The sequence below is a fragment of the Blennius ocellaris genome, assembly GCF_963422515.1.
Source record: "Blennius ocellaris genome assembly, chromosome: 22".
Classification (NCBI taxonomy): domain Eukaryota; kingdom Metazoa; phylum Chordata; class Actinopteri; order Blenniiformes; family Blenniidae; genus Blennius; species Blennius ocellaris.
Window position 1 is genome coordinate 9793704 of NC_137671.1, and position 24915 is coordinate 9818618.

At 39.5% G+C, this 24915-nt stretch overlaps 3 protein-coding genes across 4 annotated transcripts; 1 reads left to right on the forward strand and 2 right to left on the reverse strand.

Moving 5' to 3' along the window:
* Positions 1–496: 496 nt before the first annotated feature.
* Positions 497–5989, reverse strand: pus7l (pseudouridine synthase 7 like). 2 transcript variants are annotated; one of them, XM_080518415.1, is made up of 10 exons: positions 5863–5989; positions 4672–5509; positions 4083–4242; positions 3748–3970; positions 2844–2942; positions 2686–2767; positions 1994–2159; positions 1533–1656; positions 1293–1346; positions 497–1086 (listed from the first exon to the last, which is right to left on the reverse strand). In XM_080518415.1, exons 2-10 carry the CDS (start codon positions 5468–5470, stop codon positions 760–762), a joined length of 2034 nt encoding a protein of 677 aa, XP_080374541.1. In that variant the 5' UTR covers positions 5471–5509; positions 5863–5989; the 3' UTR covers positions 497–759. The 2 variants fall into 2 exon arrangements, with proteins under 2 accessions (XP_080374541.1, XP_080374542.1); XM_080518416.1 differs by lacking the exon at positions 1293–1346.
* A 3914-nt stretch (positions 5990–9903) lies between these two features.
* Positions 9904–17107, forward strand: LOC308146765 (tetraspanin-8-like). The gene is made up of 9 exons (XM_080518681.1): positions 9904–10046; positions 12877–12942; positions 13212–13328; positions 13414–13488; positions 13573–13668; positions 13946–14038; positions 14544–14615; positions 15039–15122; positions 15512–17107. The coding sequence occupies exons 1-9, from the start codon at positions 9987–9989 to the stop codon at positions 15644–15646; spliced, it is 798 nt and encodes a 265-aa protein (XP_080374807.1). The 5' UTR covers positions 9904–9986; the 3' UTR covers positions 15647–17107.
* A 2188-nt stretch (positions 17108–19295) lies between these two features.
* On the reverse strand, positions 19296–23896 carry LOC308146769 (tetraspanin-8-like). The gene is made up of 9 exons (XM_080518690.1): positions 23701–23896; positions 22901–22966; positions 21870–21983; positions 21677–21751; positions 21500–21598; positions 20838–20924; positions 20003–20062; positions 19686–19769; positions 19296–19592 (listed from the first exon to the last, which is right to left on the reverse strand). The coding sequence occupies exons 1-9, from the start codon at positions 23779–23781 to the stop codon at positions 19488–19490; spliced, it is 771 nt and encodes a 256-aa protein (XP_080374816.1). The 5' UTR covers positions 23782–23896; the 3' UTR covers positions 19296–19487.
* Positions 23897–24915: the final 1019 nt, after the last annotated feature.

A 24915-nucleotide genomic window follows, 5' to 3' on the forward strand; every position in this document is an offset into this window, starting at 1 on the left:
GGTCAAGGGTCATGACGCTCTCTGAGTCACGATCGCAGTGGGATTTGAACCTGCAATCCCCAGCCCAATTCTGTAACCCCGAGGCCCATTAACTTAAAAGGAATTGAGTGGATTAATGTTGATTTCATGGATTTTTATTTAAAACAATTATAATTTTAACACATTTTTATTGAAATGTAATCATTTACTTCTACTTTTGGATTGTATCGTGATTGTTTGCATATCTAGTTGTTTTATTTCTGTATCTAATAAAATACAGAGAATAAATGAACCCATTCAAAACATCAACTTAGCCATATATTATAAAAATGCATCTGCAACATTGCTTTTTTTTTTTTTGACATTTTAAAAATGCATAACACTGTAAGAATTAACGACAGAAAATAAAGGTGTGGCATAAATGTTTTAATCAGTACATTTAGATATATTTCAAAATGAAGACGCACAGAATTTAAAAAAAAAATCTAAAAAACATTAGAAATGAATCACTGTTTACATGCTTTGACACTCACCGGTGGCAGTGGTCGTTCATTTTTGACTGCACTTCTTAATTCTTTTTTTTTTTTAAACTAACACTTTTATGCTCAAAACTTCAACAACAAACAAAAAAAGAACTATTTTTGTCACAATCACTTTCAATCATATTACAAACAAAAAAAAGAAAAAAAAAAGATGACACTTTTTAGCTAAAAAATAAAACACAAAACTTACATCACCTTAAAAGGTCAGACAAATAAAACAGTAACGTCTCCACGAGCTTTAAGGGTCACATTTCATGATTTCTCTGAGGCAGATGGTAGCGTAACAGGACGAGTCCAAGTCCAAGTTTAAAATAAGAGCGAGCTGGTCAGATTCATTGTCCTGCTGTCTTTCTCCGGTCGTCCCTCTTGCCGCTCGCTGCAGCCGGTAGCTGAGGTTGTGTGGCAGTGCCAGCAGGGGGCGGTAACATCCGGGCACGTTCAGTTTGAGACCACCCACTCTGAAGCGGCAGTCCCCCAGCCCATCTCTGGTCAGTCTGTCCCGGTACCAAGACCCCATGGAGTTTTCTGGATACTTCACTGTGTTTCCTGGCATCGGTAATAACACCTGAGGATACAGGAACGAACACTTTAGACTTTATTAATGCCAATTAGAACGTCACAATGTACGATTATAAAATATTAACAGACGAGGAGCTGCATTTTATTGCTCGTTCCAACTTTTTTTCCTGGTCACTGTTGTAATGTTCACAATGAAAAAAAATATGAGAATTTCATTTTGTAAATCTAGATATAGTCTTCAAGCCTTCGTACATGTTCGAGAGCGTAAACTCCCTTTTGCTCCTCTTGATCCGTCACGACGTGGATCTAAAAAAAAAACAACAAAGAAAAAACAAACCAGAGTGTTGTGTCTGACAGTTCTGATATTTAAAGTTTGTCCTGTGATAAAGAGATCACAAACGATATATAATTGAATAAAAAAACAAACAAAAACAAATACAGTTCAGCACTTATTATCTGCAGGAGATACACTTATTTCTTGATTCCTCTTACCTCAGCAGCACCGGTTTCACCAGACTCTGTTTTGTTGGATCCTCCGTGCATCCACACCAAGTCTCCTTGTCTCACACTGTGTCCCATCGTGGAGAGCCGGTGAGCCACAGCCTCGTTCCAAATCCTGAAGAAGGAAAAAAAAAAAAAAAAAAAAAAAACACCATCAGATCAGCAGGATGTTGGGGTGCGTCTCTTTGGCACTTGGGGGACTAGATTATTTTACACTGGATTACTACAGCGCCTCAGATTTGAAACCGGTTCCCTCAGGGTTAACCAGATGTACCACCAATGGAAACACATACTCTATAAATAATTAATGTAAATAAGCATGAGTGAGTATTTCCTCTTCCAAATCAATGTGTTTAAATGACTCAAGAGAATTACACTCAAAAACGTCTTTGGCAAATACGAGAATGGCATTAAAACAATGTGCGTTTGTTTGTCGTTTCCGTTCGGCTGACCTGCTGCAGTAGGCGTGAGGGTAGAAAACTCTCATGCTGTGCGGCAGGCTGAGCCAGGCCTGAGTGCAGCCGTCCACACCGGTACCGTAGCGGTTCAGGGCCCGGAGCATCAGCCGCTCCCTGGCTTTGGACAGAGGCATCAGCACCAGGGACTCCTTGGCGTTGTCTGACATGGAGAGACGCCCAAGATCGAGAGACGAAGACAGCGAGGCACAACCGAAAAGAAAAATGCCATTTAAAACACATGTTCTTCCATCCTACTGGTCTGTATGTTTTAATATGATTTTTTTTGTCCTTGTGAAGCAGTTTTAATAAAAATAATAATAAATCTTTCTGTATTTATGATAAAAAAAAACTTTGTTGTTTCATGCTTATAATTGCTTAGAAAATCTGTCAAAAGAACAAGTTATAATAACTTAATTTCTGTTTCAATAAGCAGCATTAAAGCAATTACAATTAGATTTTTCTTACAAGTTTTTTATGTAACAGCTATTAAGAGCTGAGATTTGAGCTGTTTTATCAAAGCAAAACATGACGTTTTAACAAAAAGCATGATGAACTTCTCCAGATCTCTAATGTGAGCAGACAAACTGGAGTGTTTATATTATGTCAACAACAAGGGCAAAGTCCGGACATGCACAGAGAGACTCATACAGACACCAGTCTTCAAATGATGAAATCTCGGGTCTCACCAGTTTGGAGGAAGTGTCTCTTTGCGAGGCTCTGAGGATCGTCGCCGTCCTCAGGAGTGAAGAAGAGTCGCACTGCGTTCACCTGACACACACGATTGACAGACATCACCACTGTTGGCTGAAGCCTCCTGGACAAGAAAGCTTCCTCCGACACTTACCATGTCCTCTTTCAGTAGAGCGAGTCCCACCCGGTCTGCCTGGACGCCCTGTCCGCTCCCAAACCTCTGCGGCCCGTAGTAGTTTACAAAACCTCTGGTCTACAAGGGGAAACGATGAGATTGTGGCTGTGCAGCTGAAGAAACACGACATGCTGCTTTTCTTTCTTCTTTTTTTTTTTTCACACGAAGCAGGCGACACTACACCTGCATCCGACTGTCAACAGTCACACCGACGACTAAAACCCACAATCTGAGTCTCAATAACAAATCTTTTATTTCCACTTAGAAATCGGGGCACTAGAAATTCCCTCATTTGGGACTAATACCACTTAGATACCACGACACAGCTTGACAGTACACGTTTATACACAATACATGTTACGATTTAAAGTACATCAAGACAGTTGATTATGTTTTTTTGGGGTTAAACATACTATTTGCACAGTTTGGAATATTAGGAGGCATAATTGTTCTGCAGTATAAAAAAATTATAAACATTGTATTTTTGTGAAAGAGTAGACAATGTAGAGAATAGTGTGAAATCCTTCACGGTTGCAACAACGATGTGACTTTAAGAAGTCTGGATTTTATTTTAATAACATGCACGTACGAGCACATACTGAACTGAAAATGTGCCGACAACAGTCTCTGCCCCATTTCTGTCTGGTTTATGGTTGAACAGCTTGTACCTGGAGCTGATGTTACCTACTTTCCTACACCTTTTCCCTTCGGCACCTTCCTTCTCTCCATTATATCAGCCATCGCTCACTGACAGCGTCTGTTCTATATTCAACATTTTTGAAGTGTAGACGATGAGTCATTCTGTCATTCTGCCTACAGTCGCAAGGCTTCCACCGCTTCGAACAATTATAAATGATTAAAAAAAAACACAAATTAATCCAACCTTGACGTTCTCCACCGCTTCCTTCACCAGGGCTGCCAGGCGAGTGTGTCCATCTGCCCCGGGGGGGGCGTGTGTGTCGCTGGCTCTGTGTGGCCTCAGGTTGCGGACCACCAGGTCAAAGTGATTCCCCGTCAGCCGCCCGAGCCTGAGAGGCTCGTTGACCGAGCGCACCTGAGACAGACGCATGCCCCTCCTCTCGAACTCCAACGTCTTCTCTCTCAACCTAAAAATCACATTTAAAAAAAAATTGTCATTTGGCGCAAACATTCATTGTAACAGTCATAGATTAAATATAACCCCAACAAATCAAATCCAGGAAGATGTCGAGACACTACCGCTGAGGTGAGACCTTCTTCACCACCATGGACTGGTACGTGATGGCCCTCTTGTCTTTGATCCCGGCGTAGGTGAAATCTGACGGCAGGACCCCGAGAGCTGCCGCCATGTAGCTGATGGCTTCCAGAGTCTCCAGGTTCTCCTTACACAGAGTGAAAGCTGAAAAACACAAAACACACCTGTATATTTGGTCTGACTGTGAAATTTAAAATGTGAATCGTACTCTCTGTACGATAGAGTGAATAAACCCTGACTGACGACGTTGCATTTTCACTGTATGCATTATGAATCAAAAAATGTTATTCTTCCATCTGTGAATAGATTTCAGTTGGTTTAAAAGGATTTTTGTTTGTTTGTTTCTTGTTTCTTTTAAATTTGGTAGAATAGGTGATTTAATTGAAGTGTCCAACAATTTGTACATATTTTAATTTATTGGAAGACTAACCCTAACCCATCAAAATAGCAAATGTGAGTTTTTATTTCGTGAATGTGCACAGCTTACACACAGAAGTGTATTTTCTGTTATTTGTGGGCGTTTATATCTTATTTAAGAGCAAAATTCCAAAATGCTGCATTCCCTCATCGTACCCGTGTAGATGTCTTCTTCCTTGCGTTCCTCCGCGGTCCGCTTCTTCGGCCTCCCTCGCTCTCTCAACCTAACAGAGATCGATGTACTCCCCTGATCGCTGAAGCTTTTCGTCTCAACCAATTTCCCAAACTTTCGGTTCAGGAAGTGGTGGACAGCTGTCCTGTGCTCCTTATTGTCATCGGGTCCAAACGTATACGACGAGCCTCGGACTTTAGCGTCTATAAACCTAAAGAAGTCCTCAGCCTCGTCGTCTTTAACCAGCTGGGAGAGCTCCCTGTAGTCGGGGTCTTCCCTCACTCTGATCTCTGGTTGGATGGTGACCGTCATGAGGAAGGGGAAGCGGTGTCTCACAGCCCGGTGGACATTGGCTCGTTGGTATTTGTCGGTAAAAGATCCCAGCGAGAGCTCGAGACCAGTCGGCTTTTTATCTCTGAGAGTCAGCACAAACTGCTCGAGCTCCTCGCTCACCGACTGACCCAAGATCACACCCAAATCAAAGCTCTCCAGACTTGGCAGAGGGACGTCTGCCCCCGACTCCCAGGAGACATCAGCATCCTGTGATGCTGAAGAGTCGCTGTAGTCCTTACAGTCTGCAGAGGCTTTGCTGTTTCCACAGGAGGAGGTGCAGCCCGATGCCTGTGTGGCTGCAGCTGCTGCTGCTACTTGGACCTGCTGCCCAGATATGTCTATCTCTGTCACCACAAAGTCTTCGATAAAGTTTTTGATGCTTCCAAGGAAACCCTCATGGTCAGATATGAAGCATGCAGGGACGTTCACTGCCTCGATGTCCTGCTTCATGGTCACTTTTCTAAATAATGGCTGAGTCTTTACTTGTTCCTAAGAGAGAATAGAAAACAAGTTATGAATGTAAAAAAATTATGCACTGAATGTAATGTTAATCAAGGCATATAGACACATAGTGCTGAGGGCAAACTTGAGGTGTCAAATGGAAAATAAAATGAGGACCCATTGCTAATAATACAGACATTGTGGCTTTTCCCAAACATCACAGGTTTCACTATATAAAAGGCTTACACGCTAACATAGCATACGACATGCCACACGCCTCCAAAACATTGTCAGTTATTTGAAAAAGCTAATGGCATCTTAATATGTGCCAAAACGTGGGTTGTGCGTGCAAAACAGTCAATTTAATCAAAACAACATCTAAAGCCCGCACAAAGACCTACCTTCACATTGGAGGCAGGGACCTCCGCCCGCTGTAGCGAAGAAACCAAAGTACACTGCTGTCCTGGAAACGGGGGAACAAATGGTGGATGGATTCAAGATGAAAACTTTGTTGTTTTGGTACACAACAAGTCTTCCTGCAGCATGTAAACGACACGCTTGTAAACACAACCACGCTGCAGCGATTCTGTCAACTTCCGTGTCATGTGACCGTCACGTGACTTTTCTTAAAGGGGCAGTCCAACAACAGCGGAGTTGCAGCCCTAACCCTAACTCTAACCCTATATATATAGTTTATATTACTTTATTAGTAACATTTTATTACAATAGGGGATCAAATATTGTATTACTCTACTGACAAGAAATTATGTGATGGACTTTATTGAATTGAAAAAAGCTACAATTGTTACATTATTGGTATTACATCATTGGCCCTTATTACATTGTTGGTTGTTACAAAGAGTTTCAAGAATTTTAGAAGAAAAATCTAAGTAGCTTAAAGTGGTTGTCAATCCAATTTGGGGTCACTGATTGATCAAAAATGCTTGTTTTTGGGCTGTGGGAGGACTGTAGGTACACACGCTAACTCCAGACAGAAAGTCCCAGCCAGGATATGAACCCACAACGTTCTCAATCCCATTTGTAAAATTAGATTATGATACAGTACGTAATCGGAAACTAAATTATCATCTATCATCTCATTGTCACTTCTAATGATGCACGTGCAATGGAAACTGATGTTGTCAGTCCTGCTATTATCTGGTATGAAAGAGGATGAGACCGTTATTTGCACACTCACCACATAATGAGAATACTCCTGGCTCAAAGCCAGGCTTGAGTGATCTAAATCCATACTGTAAGAAATCACACTCTCACCGCTGTAAATGGTGCTTTCATTTGATGCAACACACATTTTATAAAAAAAAAATTTAAGCAATTGTAATCATGTTTGTGAAAATGAGCATTAAACTGCATGAGCACAGCAATGAAGAATCTGAAATGTGTCTTTTTCCTAGCCAACAATTTAAGTATAGACTGAAATATCCCCCAACTATTGAAAGAGGTGCAACAGAACAAGCATGGTCCATTGTCCATCACTTTAGCTTTTTATCATTAGTTATTTTTACCATGTAATTCCCAATGAGAACCTTGGTATACTGCAGTTCAGGGAAATGCTCTGTAATAAATACAAGTAAGATAGATATAAAGTGAAAAGACAAAAAAAAAAGAGCACACTCCTGTTGAGATGTGACATTGACATGAACTCCCTATATGAGTACTCCAGCTTTATCCACAGTCATAACATCGCTTTGAGGTTAAATGGTGAATCTAAAATTAGCCATCAGGTGTTAAAAAATTGTGCGTTTGATTGCTGTATTTCGGACTATCACCTTGGGTATCAGCTCAGGTACTTGAAAATATTACATGTTATCCCACTAAATATTAAATCTATACAACGTGTCCACTTAGTGCTACCCTCGCACCTCATAGAACAAAATAAAAGAATTGGGTGAATAATACAGATGTGTGGCGACTTGAGTCCCGTCTATCATTGTGCTGTCCTTCACACTTATCCACACACGATTGTTTTGGTGTGGCATCACGAGAACATGGCCTGAATTGGCACCAAGTCGTCTGGCTCCAGCAATGTTTGGGCGAAAAATAAGTCTCAGCGGATAAGATACAATATTTGTCAGAAGCAGCTGTCAGTTATGATTGAACACATTTCACCGCAATGCTCAGTTGCTCCAGCTGGAGAAATGATCTAACTGTTGATGTGTGTGGTTGTTTGTTTTTTCTGTGTTTGCCCTGTGACGGACCGGTGACCTGTAAAGAATATATGCTGTTTTCAACTTCAAACCTTGCAACACAAATCGCCTGGAGCAACGTCTATTAATTGATTCCCACAATACGCATTCCATTTTGAGTCATGTTTTCAAATTTTTTTGGTAAATCTAGGTCATGCACAATAACTAAACCCTCATTTGCTCTGGAGTTTGTTTGTGAGGTTTCTCTTCCTCGAGAGTGTTTTAAAACATCAAGAAAAGTAGTTTTGGACAGCTCTGAGAACTGCAAACCAAAGCATTTACCAAAAAAAACAAACAAAAGAACCCCCACCCTCCTTGGAGGTGAAGTTTTTGTTGGAATGAAAAACAATGATTGCACATTCTCCAGAGTGAAATTCCTTTTGCTAACGGTAGAAATCCAGGCTTTACTTTCAAGGTTGTACATCCAGATTAGTTGCGTAACATCCTGTAAATCTTGGAAGCACTTTACATTTCTCAATGATCATATTTAGAGTGATGTGTTTCCAATACATGTCCTGCTGCTGCTGCTGCTTTCAGCTGCGCTGGCAAAATGCCCTGAAAGCAGATTCCTGGCAGTCGAGAAGGACTTACATCTGGTGGGAATTTTAATGTTCGAAGGAGAGGATATGCCATCTCCACAAGCTTTTGATGTCCTTTGCTGGCATCTTTAACCTGAAATCCTGATAAATAAGAAGTGATGTCGACGTAAGAGGGTTTTGTTTAGGAATACATGCGAGTGCTGAAGACTTGTACGACGTGAGAGTGAGCTGGAGTATCAGACCTCCACAGGAAACAAAGAATTCCAAAACAATGGGAGCTGACTTCGAGAGAGGGGAAAAAAAATAAAAGCCTGCCCTGTGTAGTCCTCAGATATGTAAAGCACAAAACATAAAAACCATTATAGTTAACCCTTTAACTAAAGATAGGACTCCAGGCGCCAACAGGCAAGTCAAAATAAGACAATATATATTTAATATTTTGTCAGTCCAGGCAAGCAGATGTGCCCATGATTGTTTTTAATAGTCATTCAGGGAGAACAACAAAAAGCCCAACAGAAAAGTCTTTGGGATTTTTGACCTTTCGTGTCATTCCGCCCACCCAACATCATCTGTAGAGCCACAGAGAGCCTCTGTGTCTTCATGTCGAGCAGATGTGTGCACACATGAGCAACAGACTCCATCTGAAATGGACTCAAGCATTTGAAAGCTTTGGAGAAGTGACGTGTTTGCGTCTATAGTATCTGGACGTCTGCATTAACTCTCCAGATGTTTCTGGTCTGCAGCAGGATCCGTCCCACTCTGGGTCCAATTGGACAACCGGGCCTTCTTATTTTTTTTTGGGGGGGGAGGTGCTCCTGGGAATGATAGTCTGTGTTATATGAGTAAGAGCTGCATGAATGGAGACACAGATCGATTGGTCATGTGGGAAAAATGGAGCCAGGAGAGTTTCTGTAACAATCATTTCTTGTACTGATTATTTATTTACATGCATTGATTTTAGATTTGACTTGATGATGTCAAGCTTAATGTTTTAAGTTTTATAATCTTCGAAATGGACATTGTGGTGACATGCATAAAGCTTATATCCATAAATTGTATGAAGGTTTTTGCCACTGTGTTGTCCATCCATCCATCCATCCATCGTTTCTATACCAAGTTATCAACATGATCATCTCAGGACAGCCCATGAATGTACAAGGTAAATGTGGATAAATAAAGAGAGCGACAAGACCACTTTGAGCAATTTTAGGTTTCACCAATCCTCCTCATACTCATGAGCTATTTGAGGAAAGAGACAACACAAAGAAAGACCATGAAATCTCCACACAGAAGAGCCCAGATACATCTTGATCCTTATTTTTATTCTTATTACTCCCCAGTGCATTTCTTTCCACCACTGTTAATGAGGCCGAGTTATGGCATATGCATCTTGTAGAACAATGCCAGCCTGTATCAGACTTAAAAGGCCCGAGGTGTAATCTCCCAAGCATCTGATTTAATCCCCCAGACAAACAGATTCCCTGGTGTTTAGGAACAAGTTCAGAATAGCTTGTGTCGATATTGTGTCGAATAGTTATTGCTTCCCCAAGCCAAGTCTGCCCAAAGACATCCCCACCCATATCTCTCTTCCTCTCTCTCTCTCTCTCTCTCTCTCTCTCTCTCTCCAGATGGGGAGGGCCTTTCACTACCGGGGTCTTCCTCCTCTGTCTCTCCACCCATCGAGCGCAACCGCAAGTAAAATTTGCTGTTCATGAAAAGTGGGATTATCACGTTCCGTCTGCAGGAGTTTGGTGTGTTTGTTTCCCGTCGAGCAGCAGCATGGGGAAGGTGAACGTGTGGATGAAGCGCACTTTCATCGTCGTGATAAGTTTGATCGCGGTAAGTGTGTGTGTGTGTGTGTGTGTGTGTGTGTGTGTGTGTGTGTGTGTGTGTGTGTGTGTGTGTGTGTGTGTGTGTGTGTGTGTGTGTGTGTGTGTGTGTGTGTGTGTGTGTGTGTGTGTGTGTGTGTGTGTGTGTGTGTGTTTTTGTTTTCCACCCGCTCTCTCAGACATTGTGCAAACTGCAGATGTTGCGATCGGCCGTGTTTGTTTTCCTCAAAAACAGACACGGTTGCCACCTGTTGTTCATTACAGTTCAAGTACGATTAAAAAAAACAAAAACAAACCCTCTCTGTGTTTTGTTAGTGTTGGTTATAGGAGGAGGCTTATCGGAAACTGACGACATGTGGGAAATAAGGTATAAAGAATAAACCGAGTTGTTCTCAGGAATTCGTAATGAAACAGTTACAGGATGTAACGGCGACATTCTTGTGTAATTTGAGATATATAATTGCAGGAAAGTAACAAACACTCGTTATACTGTTTGGAAGTGGTGGATTTTGATGCTCATGATTAAAATACACAACGTGATCCACTACATTAAAACAAGCATATGTAGTGAAAGAGTACTCCATTAATTTTAATGAATATTTGAGGTGATACACTTTTGGGGTTTTTAATAAAAGGCCCAGGGAGTAAAGAAAAAAAATGGCCTCAAGTTGCTCCAGTCTGGCCCTCAAACTACCAAGCAAATTGTAAAAACAATTTTTTTTAATGTTTTTTTTTTTTTTAGAGATAATCATCTTATATTTATTTTATTCTATTTTATTTTATTTTATTTGTATCCATTTTATTTAATCCACCCACTCCAACCACACCCGGTGGGGTGTGTTTCAGTGTATGGTGGTGTGGGTGTATTGTGTGTGCCTGAGGTGCGATTTAATATTGAACATTGATTTTTTATTTTTTTTTTAAACACATTTCTTTACAGTAGTGGACACAACACAACACTGAGACCCTGATCTATTTGTGAGTGTCAAATTCATGCTGTCTGTGGCAGCATGTAAATGTAACTTTGTAACTGTAATTCTTTTTTTTTTTTTTTACATTTTATTATATTTTGCACCAGAACGGATGATTAAAACTGACTTTATGTTGATATCGTTGACATTTTCTGTAATAATTTATTGGTTTTTGCAAAAATATCAAGAGTTTCATTTTATATACTCTGTGCCACAGCAAAGAAAAACTTATATTTAAAGGTTATTATGGCATTATTTTACCGGTCCTGCACACTTGAGATGAAATTGTGCTGCATGTGAACGTGTCCAGGATGTAACCTGCCACATTATCCAACATCAAGTTGGGTAAAACAGTTCAGAAGATGGTTGGACAATCTAAGTTGGTTAACAGCAGTTGTGCAAATTCGCAATACCACCTTTGGCTCATTTCCTCAAGTGGACCTGATCTACAATGAAGGGGGCACTTCACGTATGTGGTTTTATTGTGGCCTGAACAAAACATCAGCAGTTCCATTTCTCCTTTGACCTCTTTCTCATCATTTTGTCAGAGATGGGAACTAGATTACATAACGTCTGGCTGTGCGTGCTCAGGCAGTTGTCACGCCAGATATTTCTTTACTGCCACTGGCCTACAAGTCGGATGGATGCCTCCTGGTTACTCGGTGTGAACAGTCTGCTCGTCCTCATGATTTGGCTTGGAGAGCTTACAATAGAAAGAAACAGACCGTTTTGCGATACCACTGTTACTGTAGCAGGTCTGTGTCAGCTGATGTGAAAGGTCAGGTCGAGTATGTAGCCAGAACAAATAGATTACAAGGAATTTGACTGATTGAATGGCTTTTTTTTTTTTTGCTGAGAAAGTCACAAACAGTGAAGCCAGTCATTTATGCGATAAGACCTGCACTTTCAAGCAGTTTCTCACAGACGTCTCCCATGCAGTTTTTGCCCAAGTCGATTAACGTTTCCTATCCAACCCATGGTTTTCATTCTAATGTTTATGCATATGTTATCGTTTTGTTGAAAAGAACATTATTGTCAATCTAATTATGTGTCATAAATCAAAGGTGCCAGGTATTCCGTGGGACATGGGCAGTTTCTGCAACGCTCATTGTACCCACCTTGGGAACGCTCCTGTTTCTCTTTGTGCCACAGTATGTGTGAAACAGCAAGGAGGACGACCCAAAAGCAGCAAACAGGCAATTCCAGTTCTGTGGTTTAATTTAAAGGAACTTACAGGCAAACAGGTCCAGGCAGCAGAACAAAAACAAAAAAAAAAACGGTTATGAGATAGTTGGAGCACACGCAGAAGTGTGGGAACTGGACTATTTCCCAAAAGGTTTTGAATCTTGACTGACACAGAAAGCAGAGGAACAAGTAAATATGGCTCAGTACCTCAATGGGGACACCATGCACACAAGAGCAGAAACTCTGTTAAGCGAGACTTCATTAGTTACACGGCTGTTGTGACACGTCAGACCGCATGCTGTGGGAAAAAAAGATCTCTGAGAAAACAAGTGGTAAACAGAGAGAGGTACAGGTGAGCAGGTGGGTGTGGAGGGACAGGTGACTGGGAGAGAGAGAGAGGAACGTCTGATGGAGACTGGCACGAGATAGAGTTACAAAAACAAGAGGCATTGTTGTGCGAGACTGGTGTAGTGGTTCGCACACTGGCCTCACAACAAGAATGCAATTGTTGACTTCTGGGCCTTTTTTGATTGCATTTTTTCCCCCTCGTGTCCCTATCTGGGTTTTCTCTAGGTAAAGGATAATAACACATCACTTGCTCCCCCCGTCTTTTTTTTTCTACAGTTCATTTTACTCTTTGAGAGCAACCCCCCCCCCTCTGTTTTTTCCATCTTTGTGTTGCAGATCATTGGTCTCCTGCTGCTGGGACTCACCCTGTTTAGCCACGGACACCTCCACAAGGATGAAGAGGTAACACACCATGCATTTACTGTAATCTGAAGTACTCTTCGCCGTGGGCGGACTTCTGTTTGTTACACATCCTCCCGAGTGCGTTTTAATCTCAGTCAGCCAGCAGTAACTGTTTGCATTCCAAGCACAGCTTATCGTGCACATAACAGTAGCTGCAGACCCAGTTTTGGCCTTTACTGCATTATTCGCATTATTAGAGGGAAGTCAGGCACACAAAATAGTGGCCGGCTGATCTTGCAGACTTGACTCTGGTCGAATTTTCTCTCCAGATTGAAGACATGATCTTTGGCTTACATTTCATGTATGCCATCGCTGTTGTATCTGTGGTGTTGGCCGTCATCGGTGGATTTGGTGTCTGCAAAGAGAAGAAGTGGGCTCTGATAGTGGTGTGTAGAAGAAAATTAGAAAAATTTCAATTTAAAAGAGTAACAAGCTATAGAAAATTATAGTAAATTCTTGTCTGTGTTTCAGTTTGTGGTTGGGATGATCCTGAGTTCCCTGTTACTGTTTGGGATTGAAATTCTAACGCTGGCATTGCAACCACAGGTATATCAACAAGCACATTATATTATTTGTGAGCATTTTGCAAAATCCTAAATCCCTAAAATTGTCCATTACCTCATTTTCTAGATGGCAAGTGAACTGCAATTGCAATACATGCACATGTTGCCGCTGTCTAATGCGAGTGAAATCATGGTCGACAGCCTCGGGGAGATACAGAGTGAAGTAAGTAATGTGTTCATTGTAATGGTTGGCCTGATGTTATTGTTTGAAACTGCTGAAATTCTATTGTTCTGCAGTAATCTAATCAGCTGATAGCAAAAGTAAGTGTTACCTTGAGCGGGATTTTGGGATAAAGGGAATCTTCCCAGCACGAATGACAAAGTAGATACAGAGTAACAAAGAGGTAGAAGTGGGAGAGAGTGGAGGGTGAGGTCAGTGTGTCTCGTCGTCACAAATTGTCTTTATCTTTCTTAAATTTCTCCTCTGACTTCCCTCTCAGTTGCAGTGTTGCGGGTTGAATGAAGGATACCTGGACTGGGACTACAACATCCCAGACTCCTGCCTGTGTGCCGAAAACTCCATTAATCCATGTGTGAGTGTGAACGTTTCCACGTTTCTTCGGTGTTCTGTTACATGGAATTCAAAAGATAAACCGTGTACCTTTGTGAACATAATGCAAATAGCACTAATTCAAGCTTCTTGTACAACTTTAGCAACTTTACCACAGGTTTACCACATTTTGCCCAGATGTTTATGGTTCTCATCAGAAGTTTTAAAGGGTCAGTATGTAAAACTTTGGTGATGCTACTGTTGTACTTCGGGTGGCAGTGTTGAGTCACTTTAGTACCAGTCTGTTCCTTTTTTTTTTGTCTGTAGTTGCAGTATTTTCATGGTTCCATGGTGTAAATTTGTTTTAGCTTGAGACCTCCTTTTTTCAACAACAACAAAAATATTTTTGTCATGATATAACTGCCACAAAATTTCACCTTCATATAGCATTGATAAGGAATTAACTTACCATGAGGTTAACGGTATGAAAAGTATTAAACATTATGAGATTTGGCAGTGTGTGATTTGTACGTGTGTGTGTTTTTAAGGTGGCAGCTCCCAGAAAGAGCCGCTTGTTTGAGGGAATAGTGGATGATGAGCCCATCATGATTTATCGTGAGGTAATGCAGACATTGTTTTTTTGTTTGTTTGTTTTTTTCAGATTTATGTGTTAAGAATTCCGAAAACTATAGTTCCCCAAGCCTTACATTTCTTTTAAATTCAGTTCCTGAAATAAAGAATTTTTATGCTGAAACAGATTTATTTGGAAAAATCCCCTTTTTTAATTGCATTTCTATGTATCTATCTTGTCTGTTTTTCTTCTGAGGAAGTTGAAAGTGTGTTTGCAGTTCAAAATAATGAGTTGCCTTCTGCGATGAAACAGTGAATATTTACTTTCATACAACTTCCCTTCTATGTCAGCTGTACATTTTTCAGTTGAAGAAGTTCACTATCATCAAAAATTCTGTTTAATGGTGTCATTTCTTCATAGTATTCTTTGAGCATAAAGATATTTTGAAGATGCTAACACCTGTTTCTTTCAGTCATGCCTTCAGTACATCATCAAGACTGTTATGGGTGTCATAAAGATAGCAGTGGGCATAATGATGGCAGTCACACTATTACTGGTATGTATAAAACGCTTTAACTTAACTGGACAATATTTAAAAACACTAAAGATCTTCAGTCTTTGTGGAAAATGTCCTTTTTTTAAAACTGTTTTAAATACAATGGATTTAACTTTGAAGCCCTCACCAAACTGCATTTACAAATTTCTCGAGGAGCAGTTTGGAATTTTAATCAATTGTGTCATTTTATTGCAGAAGGTCAGTATTTAATTTGTGCATTACAATGCACACAACATAAGCTGCATACAAAACGATGTTAGTTTATTTTCATTTCTGTCTTTGCTGCCCTCTTCTGTTGAGATCTAAAACTGCAGCCTCATGAAAACACTTGCATCAATATGAAGCAAATAAGAACAATGTCTGCCCGTCTCTCTCCTCTCCTTCTGTAGGTGCTATCGGTCGTGTTGGGGATTATCATCCTGTGTCGACTGGATCGGAAGGTGGACACGCCTCCTGTGGTCTACAGCTCGGAGGCAAAAGCAGGCAACTACGCCACTCTAACAGAGACCACCGAGGACACATGATTTTCATTGCCGGTGAAGCTTCAAAAATTGTGGAAAGAATGAGGTCGACACAAAGATACAAAGTATATTTATGACGCTTGAGATATCAAGTCGTGGAATGTAGCCTCGAGTACTAACAGTTTCTTGAGCTTTTAGAATTTTGCTCTACATCGACTCTGATAACTGCCTGTTTTCAATACGATTTCTGTCTCCTGAAAGCAAATCCTGAAAGTCGGCAAGTATAAATTAAATTTTTTTGTTGCGATGAGTTGATGAATAAAATGTCGCTTCATCATTTGAGAAGATGTCCAAGCTAAAATAAATACAGAAAAATGAATGTTTCTTTTTTTTGTTTGTTTTAATAACCTAGAAGACACTTTGTGATGAATTGGAAAACGTCTTCTAAAGACACATGTTTACAGGACAGCGAGACACCAAACGTGAGATTATCACACGGGATACGATCGCTCTAAATCATACTAATCCACATCATCTTAAATAAACGTAACAGAACGTGTGCATGCTAGATTATTTCTGTGTAACAATGCTTCTCGCCATGAAATGGTAAACTGTCGCAGGGCTTCCATTAGTGGGATGAGCTGCTGAGCTGAGTGGGTTGGTCGCTCCCATAAGGGAATTTACCACAGCTTTTCTTTACCGTCGACTCTTATTTGGTACAGGAGCCTCAGTCTCCTCCAATTAATCAAACAACGCCAAACACGAAGTGAAGCCGTCCAATTCTGCAATTTAAAATTTCACTTGCAGTGCTCATCATCTCTAATAATAATCTATGCAACCAAAACTGTCTTTTACATTTGTGCACAGCTTAATGAAATTACAAGAGAAACTACCTAATGATTCAAGTGAATTTCCAAAATACTCAAGTAAGAGTTTGAGTACCAGGCTTCTGCTGGTCTGAGTAATTACACTGTGATTTTAGTCATTTTACTGAAGTAAATGTTTTCAGTACACCTTCCACAAGTAATTGATAAGTTTAAAATGTACCGTTTGTATTGCTAAACCTGTCTTAGCATTTAGTATTTAGTTATTTCTGTCTTCCCTGAGAAAAATAAATAGATAAATAAACCCAGCATTGTCAAGTGGTACCTGAAGTGCAGTGCAGTTATGAGGTTTTAAAAAAAAAAAAAAAGCACTGATGATTGTAGACATCTGATAGTTTTAATCTCTGTATTTTGTAGCACTCATTTTTTTTATATTCTGTCAAATTTTATGTAGGTTTTTAATACATTTTCATCTAAACAATTACATGTTTTAATTCTTATTGCTTTGATTTTTTTTTTTTCATCGTTTGTGTTAATGTTCGGGATCAATGTTATATTAGTTTCCAGCCTCGTGTGAATTGATTGAAATCTGCCTCTTCCACTCCAGTGGTGTTGTTTGTTTTTCAAAGTGTGGGAGGATTAAAAAAAATTGTGAAACTATAGCACTCATTATTTTGTTTATTAAAATGCTTGCAATCAATTGTTTTGTTTTGGGGAGTTTTATTTTAAATACACAAACACAGTGAATATAGACCTTAATTGAAATATAAGTGAAGTTCAACAACATACTCTCTTTATTCTGATGTTCAAATCTACACTTTGGCAATATTAGAATTGGATTTCAAAATAAGGATGTCAGTGATAGATATATTGAGAGAAATAAATAATACTTAAGCTAAATAAGCCAGCAAAAGTAAAAGAAGAAGTCACACAGTTAAAGAATGAACAGTAAAACTTGTAAAATTAAGAATAATCAAAGATATATCTTTTTAAATATGACAAATAATAGTGAAATCGGTTTATGAGCTACCACATATCTTAAATATATATTTTTCTATTTTTCACAATCCAGTTAGCTATATTTCATATTCACAATGATCAATATCAAATATTTGTAACTTGCTGAAAAACATCATCTTTGCCAAAACTGTGACTGATTCTAGCCTGTGATAATCCAGCAACACACTGGATGATTTTCTTTGGTTGAAATATAATAAAATAAGAAAAAGAACATTAAAGAGTAACATTTTTGTGGATTTAATACAAACTGATTGATGTAATCTATATGACTATGTCTGGCTGTTAAATGCAAAACTTTCAATAAAACACATTCAATAACCACATACGTTTGCTTGAATAAGTTCTCATAATATGCATTAAATCTTATTTTAAAACACAAAAAATTCATGTCACTGTTGGTTTTTATTCTTTGTCAAAAAAAAATTTTTCCCTCAATGTTTTGTAATTTATCTGTGAAGGCGGCTCCCTGCCCTGATGCGTTTCACCTGTTCCGCCTGAGTGTGTGATTGTCTGCAGCTGGTGGCCGAGGGTTGATATTGGGCGTCTCCTGTGTGTCCTGCTTGTTGTTTCGTGTGTGTGGAAAGTGTTTCTCGCGTCTCGGTCTGTGTTCACACAAATGTATGACTCAATTGCGAAAAGTTCAGTAAAGTACTGTCTTACAATGCTGAACAATTTCCCCATTAATATTGCTTTTTTTTTTTTTTTTTTAACGCTGCCTTATTAGTGATACAAGACGGCACCCCACACATCTTAACAAGCTAAACAAATCAAGACAAGAAACAAGAATCACATTTTTATTCCTTCTATTTACAAAATATTACACGAGTTCATCCCATAAATAAAAAAAAAAAACAAACAAAAAAAACAAACTTGTATGAGAGAAATTAAAAACCACCAGTTTGCAGTAACATACTGTGTATTAGGCATTAATGGTTAAAGTGCACAGGTAGACACTGGATCTGCTGTTTCACACGAAACTCATTTGACTGTATTTTTACCCGAGGAGACGTTTGGACTGCAGGCGGCTCGTGCAGCAAGTCGCGTTCGAAGTGATGCGGCACGAAGGCTTCTTCGGTGAGGGTGGCTTATCGATTGATGACACAGTTTTCCCCACACGGGATTCTCCCCCAACCTCCCTGCTGCAGCTCTGCTGAGCTCCCCCCCCCCCCCTAAAAAAAAGAAACACCTAAAAATCTGAACAAGCAACAATTTGACTGCGTGTTTGCTGAATGTGCAAGAAAACCCCCCCCCAAAAAAACAGCCCACTGAGAGAAACCCGATCATTTGCTGTGCTTTGAAGAAAAAAAACCAAAAAGGAATGCAGTGATGATGTTTCAAATATATAATGTACATAACAAGACAATCTGGTGTTCAAATGAGAGGTTTGACTCATTCCTTTGTCTTACCTGGTTATTTAAATCATTGAAATAAAAGACAGTCAAAGCGTTTTTGTAAACACTGTTTAAGAAAGGTGCTACATAAAAGCTGTTAATATTACTATTACCAAGATTATTGGTGTCAGAAATGTTTGTATTTCAACATGTGCTAATATTTAAGAGTGGTGGCTCTCATTGTATTTTGAGTGAGGAAAACCTCTTGTGCCTATCTCAGTGTATGTGTGTTTGTAAAATGCTGATATTTCAGATTATTTAGCTCCACCTGCACCAATGTAATCAGACTGAACATTTGCAGATGTGCCGAAAATAGAAATGTTTAAAAAATAAATAAATAAATAACAAAACAGCCAAATAACTTCATGAGACAAAAACTTGTGAAAGTTTTATAATTATTGAAAATTGGTTAAGTTCATTAAATTGTTTTTTTTTTTTTTTCCTTTTTTTTTCAGCAGTAAGGCAAAAAGAGTCATTTGAACTTGGATCTATGCATGTCGACTACTTTTAACCCTCGGTTACATGCATTAACATGTCGAAACAAAATCATAGGATATAATATGCTATAGCGCAAAATAGCTTGGTTATGGTATTTAGCATATTGTGCAAATTCAAACAAGGTATGCTTGATAGTAGTTTTGGAGTGTGTATTAAAACATACAAGGGGGACTAGAAAGCACCGGGGACGTATCTGTTCGACTGGAGAAGAGCCATGAACTCCTGTTTCCTCTTTATCTGGCCCATCAGCTTGATGCTCATGACGAGTAAAACAATCTGGAACAGACGCAGGGCCGAGATCAACCAATGTTGGATGTTATATTGAAGAAGCAGGATGAGATAAATATTATTAAAGCATCACACACGTACCCAGAAGACCGCACTCCCAAACTGTATCGCCATCCCCAGTGAAAACGCAAGCTTCAGTTCAGACACGTAAATCGGCAAGCAGGGCTGTGGAATAAAAAAAAGAAAAGAAAAGTACAGACACACAAATCTTTAAAAGAGTAAAAAATAGAATAATACATTTGGTTATTGGGCTGTTTATATATAAGACTGATAACTGGGTGGAAACTAGTTAGTTCTGGCTTCAGAGTGCTCCAAACTGAATATTATTAATACTCGTTTTTCTTACCCAATTAAAAAAAAAAAAAAAAAAAAAAGAGTTAAGGTTTTCTTTGGTTTACCTCTTGATAGACATACTGGTTTTTCGGGGCTCCCAGTGTGGCGCTGCCTCGTAGTCGGATCTGGTGAGAAGAACGACGTCTCATTACGTGACATGACAACGCATTCAAAATCAGAAAAATGGCCAATTTTTACACGAGTTTTCACTTCTCAGCCTGTAAAGAAAGTCATTACAGTAAACGCACATGAACTAACAACACGACATCGTTGTGAAAACTAATGAAGTTATGTTGTGTTCAATTATGTATGTTAATGAGGCAAAATCATTACAACAATACCTTAAATCACAAGGTTGAAAATGATTGTACAAGTAATTTAAAAACTGAACGTTATGATATTTGTGAAGATGACACATTTGTTAGAGCTACTGTACTTAAGTATTTCTACTGTATGTAACTTTAACAATGTAAAAACACATTATTGCTTTTCTTTCTTCTTGGATCATACAACAACACAAATATTTGGAGAAAATGGAAACACAAGGGAAAGATGCACAGGGAGCACATGCACAGGAAAGCCTTACATCAAACATGGATTTGAAATGGAGACATTCTCACTTTATCTTGGAAAAACTGCATTTCGAGGCGTGAATACACGACTTCTGTAACATTAATCGATTTACCAAATAGTAATCAAAACTATCTATGGGCGCTTTAACAACCAATAAACAAACACGGTTTACCTGAAGCAGAATTATTATTATTGCAACATCAGGTCATAAAGGTCAGAAACACAAAAACCGACTCACAAAACCAACAACAATGACAGTGTGTGTCGGAAACCAGCGAGCCTGACATTTACTTTTGGTTTTCAGTTTCCACAAGTACAGATACTCACACATTTCCCAGGGTATTGACAGTTACAGGACGGAGGAATGTTGGCTCCCCAATCTTTGTAGCCTTCAACGAGACCGCAGCATTCAAACTGGAGGCGACACACACACATACGGAACACACACATCGGCTTTAAAGTAAACCCAACAAATGATTCCTTAACTTTGTGAATATTGTCCCAGTTTGAGGTTAAAAATCACAATCGTCACCTCGAGAGTTCCGTGTGCGATTAAATCATTAAATGTGTTTTTATGCTTTTGGGCAGACTTGTTGCTGTACTGCAGATATTTTGTTTGTTTTGTTTTCATTACTCATAATTCTATTATTCTCTCCAAAAAACATGCTGGTAAAAGGTATACCTATGACGATTTTCCTTTTCTCTCAGTCTTATATATTGTTTCCTTGTTTTGTCTTGCTGTCACTGTATTCATGTGAATCACCTTCAAGTGTAAAATCCTGCTATGTTGGTTTAAATCAGTCAAATTTCAAGGTTTCCTTTTTTATGATACATGATGAATATTGCATTGTAAGATTTACAGAATATCTGTATATCCACCACCATTGCATAATATCCAGATGTTTATCGTGTTCAAGCCCTGGTTTAGCAATGATGCACAATCTTACAATATCTTAACCCCCCAAAAAAAACAAATCTTCGCTGCTTACTTCTTCTTGAATACTGTACAGCAGTGTTCGGTTTGCTTTGTTTGTTGCACTCAGTGGCATCATGGCGAGAAGTTTGGACTCCTCCCTGGCGACGCGTTTCTAAAGGAGGATGTTAAATACATTCAGTTTACGCCGACGGGTAAGGATCGCAAAAAAATACAAACTGAAATACTGTACCTCATATACATCTTGGTAGCTTAGTGCCGTTCTAACGATTATTGTTTGACTGGCGGCCGCCATCCCAGCTGCATACTGCAAACACACACACAGATGAAGTCTAAAAAAAACAAACGTCTATTTGTGCAAATGCAAGAACAGTCTGCATGTGTAGGAAGAGAAAGTGTTAAAAATACAGTTTTTTTCCGTTTACCAGAATCAAACACCATCTCTTCCCTTTCACGGCCCCGAACACGCCGAGCACCGAGAGCAGCAGGCAGCCGATTTCTATAATGTACATGATCACCACAGACATACTGGACACCATCTGAAAGGGAAGAATACACTCATTTGGAGATTAATAAAGCTACAATAAAGCTAAAGCTAAGCTATTTCTTACCCCCAAAAAACGAATTTCAACCATCGTTAAGAATTGTGTTTTGACTTTTGTGAGCCATCGACAAAATCTATTCTAAATGTTCACCAAAATTGATCTAAATTCACCAAAATACATTTACAGCTGATAAAAAAAAAAAAAAATCTTTAAATAGGATCAATGCGTCACTGGGTTTATGTAAAAGATGCACATCATTGAGTCATGCAATATAAAGTGACTTAATGTGCTGTCTGTTCTTAAATTAGTCACTTTGCATGGCATATAAGACAAATAATGTCCATTAAAAGGTTAATTTTTTCTTAAAAATGCATTCTAGTTGATTTCTAAAAAGATTCTCTGAATGTTAAAATGATGCGTTCGCAAATAGATGAGTGGATAAATGCTCATTTAAATCATAAATATCAACAGATCCATATGCGTGCGATTCTCTACCCGACTCGATGTAGTCATTCACACTTTAAAATTAGTTTTGTAGTGTGTTTTTCAAGGACGTGTTGCTATTATAGCATGTCTGGAAAAGAGGTAAAAAGGTCACGGCCGGATCAGAACGACATGCCAAGCCTGTGAAGATAATTCACTGTCTTGCCCAAGGACACTTCAACCACTGGTGACACACTCCCTCACACCTGAGGTCTTCAATGCGGCTCGTCCAGAGGAAAAGACAATAAAGAAAAAAGTGCTACTGTAGCACGTTCCGGCAGTATTGATAGAAAACCAAGCAGAGCCATGCATTAATAATCCCCCAGTTGCCTGTACCGTGGAAGCCAAGGTTATTTCTGTCTCCGATTAATATTTGCTCCCTCTGAAACTATTTCCAGCCAATCAGAAAAGCATCAGTCAAGTCTTACTTTGCCGGTCTGCATGAGGTCCCTGTGCCACGCCACCGTCATCGTCAGCATGAAGAAGCACAGCGCCTTTTGGAAGATATTGAACAAAAAAAAAATCATCTGTCACAATCTGCAAGGGGGTGACACGTTGAACACCACCGATATTCAGTGAAATAGTTATATTTCCTTTAAAGAGTTGGCGTCAGTGGAAATTCTAGATAACTGCATAGGAATGTATCATCTGAGCTGCTTTTGAATCTGTAGGATCAGAGATGTCACGTCTTAAAGGAGCAGTAGATTATGAGGTGCCAATAGAAGGATGGAGCAGCATCACTGGACAGGACACAAATACCTCAATCAAGACAACAACAACAAAAAAAAACCTGGGCCTCACAACACTATAGATAAAATGATCGCGTTCAAAAGTATTATTAAAAGCGCAAAAACAAATGAAGTGCGTTTTTTTTAATAAATGAAAATAAGTACATCACTATGACGAATGTGGTCATCAATCTCGTCACTTCTTTGTTTACTGCTTTGACAAATATTGGGGGGGTTAAAAAGCACTGCAGGCACTGCAACATTGTGCATGATTTTTAATGCGCTTGCTGCAAACCAGATTATAATCTAGGGCACGGGGCTTGTTGTGGTTTGAGGCTTGACAGATGTTTTTTCTTTTTTCTTTTTTTCTTATTAATCACAGCAGCTGATCGATCATCAATCCCACAACCATAGCGTCAACTGGAAGGGAGGCCTCTGTTTGAGGTGGAATTTGTTTTTGGTTTTTTTCTGTTTTTTTAAAGCGTCTGAAATGCACCTACCATATGCACGGCGTTTGCGAAGATGAAGGGCCTCTTCAGGCTGGTTTTGTCCGCCACCACGACTACTGCGCTCCGCTGCATGCTGCCGCTGCTGCTGCTGCTGCCGCTGCCGCTGCCGCTGCTGCTCTCCCAGGCTGCGAGACGCCCTTTTTACATGGAGAAGCTGTTCGGGCTGAGGATCGCTGCTGCTGGCGGCTGTAAGGGCATCGGTGCGCGCGTGCGTGCCTGCGTGCGTCCGTGCGGGGCGCAGTGTGCGCCGTGCACGCGCCGCATCCGCACCGCGCGTCACCTGAGGAGGCTGCGCCGCGTTCAGGCACGTCCGGAAATATGAACATCGAGACGCACGTAAGAAAGGAAAGAGTATCAAGAGGGTGACGATGACGCAGCGAAGCCAGTGACGCAATCACTTCACGCAGTAACGTTAATGATTTGAAGGAGAGTGTTGTTATCTATGTTTCATATGCTACAATTTATTTACAACAGGCAAACTGCACAAAAGCTGCAAAAAACCCATTTCAAGAAATGCAGTCCTATTTGTCTATATTACATTGTTGGATTACTATAATAGACTAATAATCCTATTATATGTAGTATGTTATTACATTATACGATTCATTCCTTTGAAAAAAGCCATAGTTATTAGATTTATGGCATGTATTATGTGATTGGGCATTATTACATTATTGGGTGTTACAAGGAGTCAAAACATTTTCAAAAAAAGGTTTTGTCAGTCCATCCACCCATCCATCCATCTTCTGTAGCTTGAGATGCACGGTCCCCTTTTCAGTGAATTCAACTGGTTTAGGACATTGTTGCTTCTCCTTAAACAAAAGTTAGCTATTATTAGTCATTAAGCAGTTTTATCCACTTTAACAGTCATACTTTTGAGCTGTTTTACCTTGGTTTGACCCTTTTCTCAGTTTTAACTATTTCACCTTTTAAAACAGTTTTTATGTGACCATTTTCAACTGTTTTTACCAATTTCAGTTATTTGTTCTTTCTCATACCAGTGATACAGGTAAACCTGCACAAAATGCATAGTTTGGTTTATTAAATCTTTGAAAAACCAAATGTATTAATCAACATTTATGGAATCTCTTTGCGCGTAAACCACCTTAAGTGACGACATTCCAAGAGGAGGTGATTGTTCCTCTTTCTGTTTACAGTGTGGCAAACCGCCTGCATTTCCCAGAATCCAACAGTGGTGATGGGGCT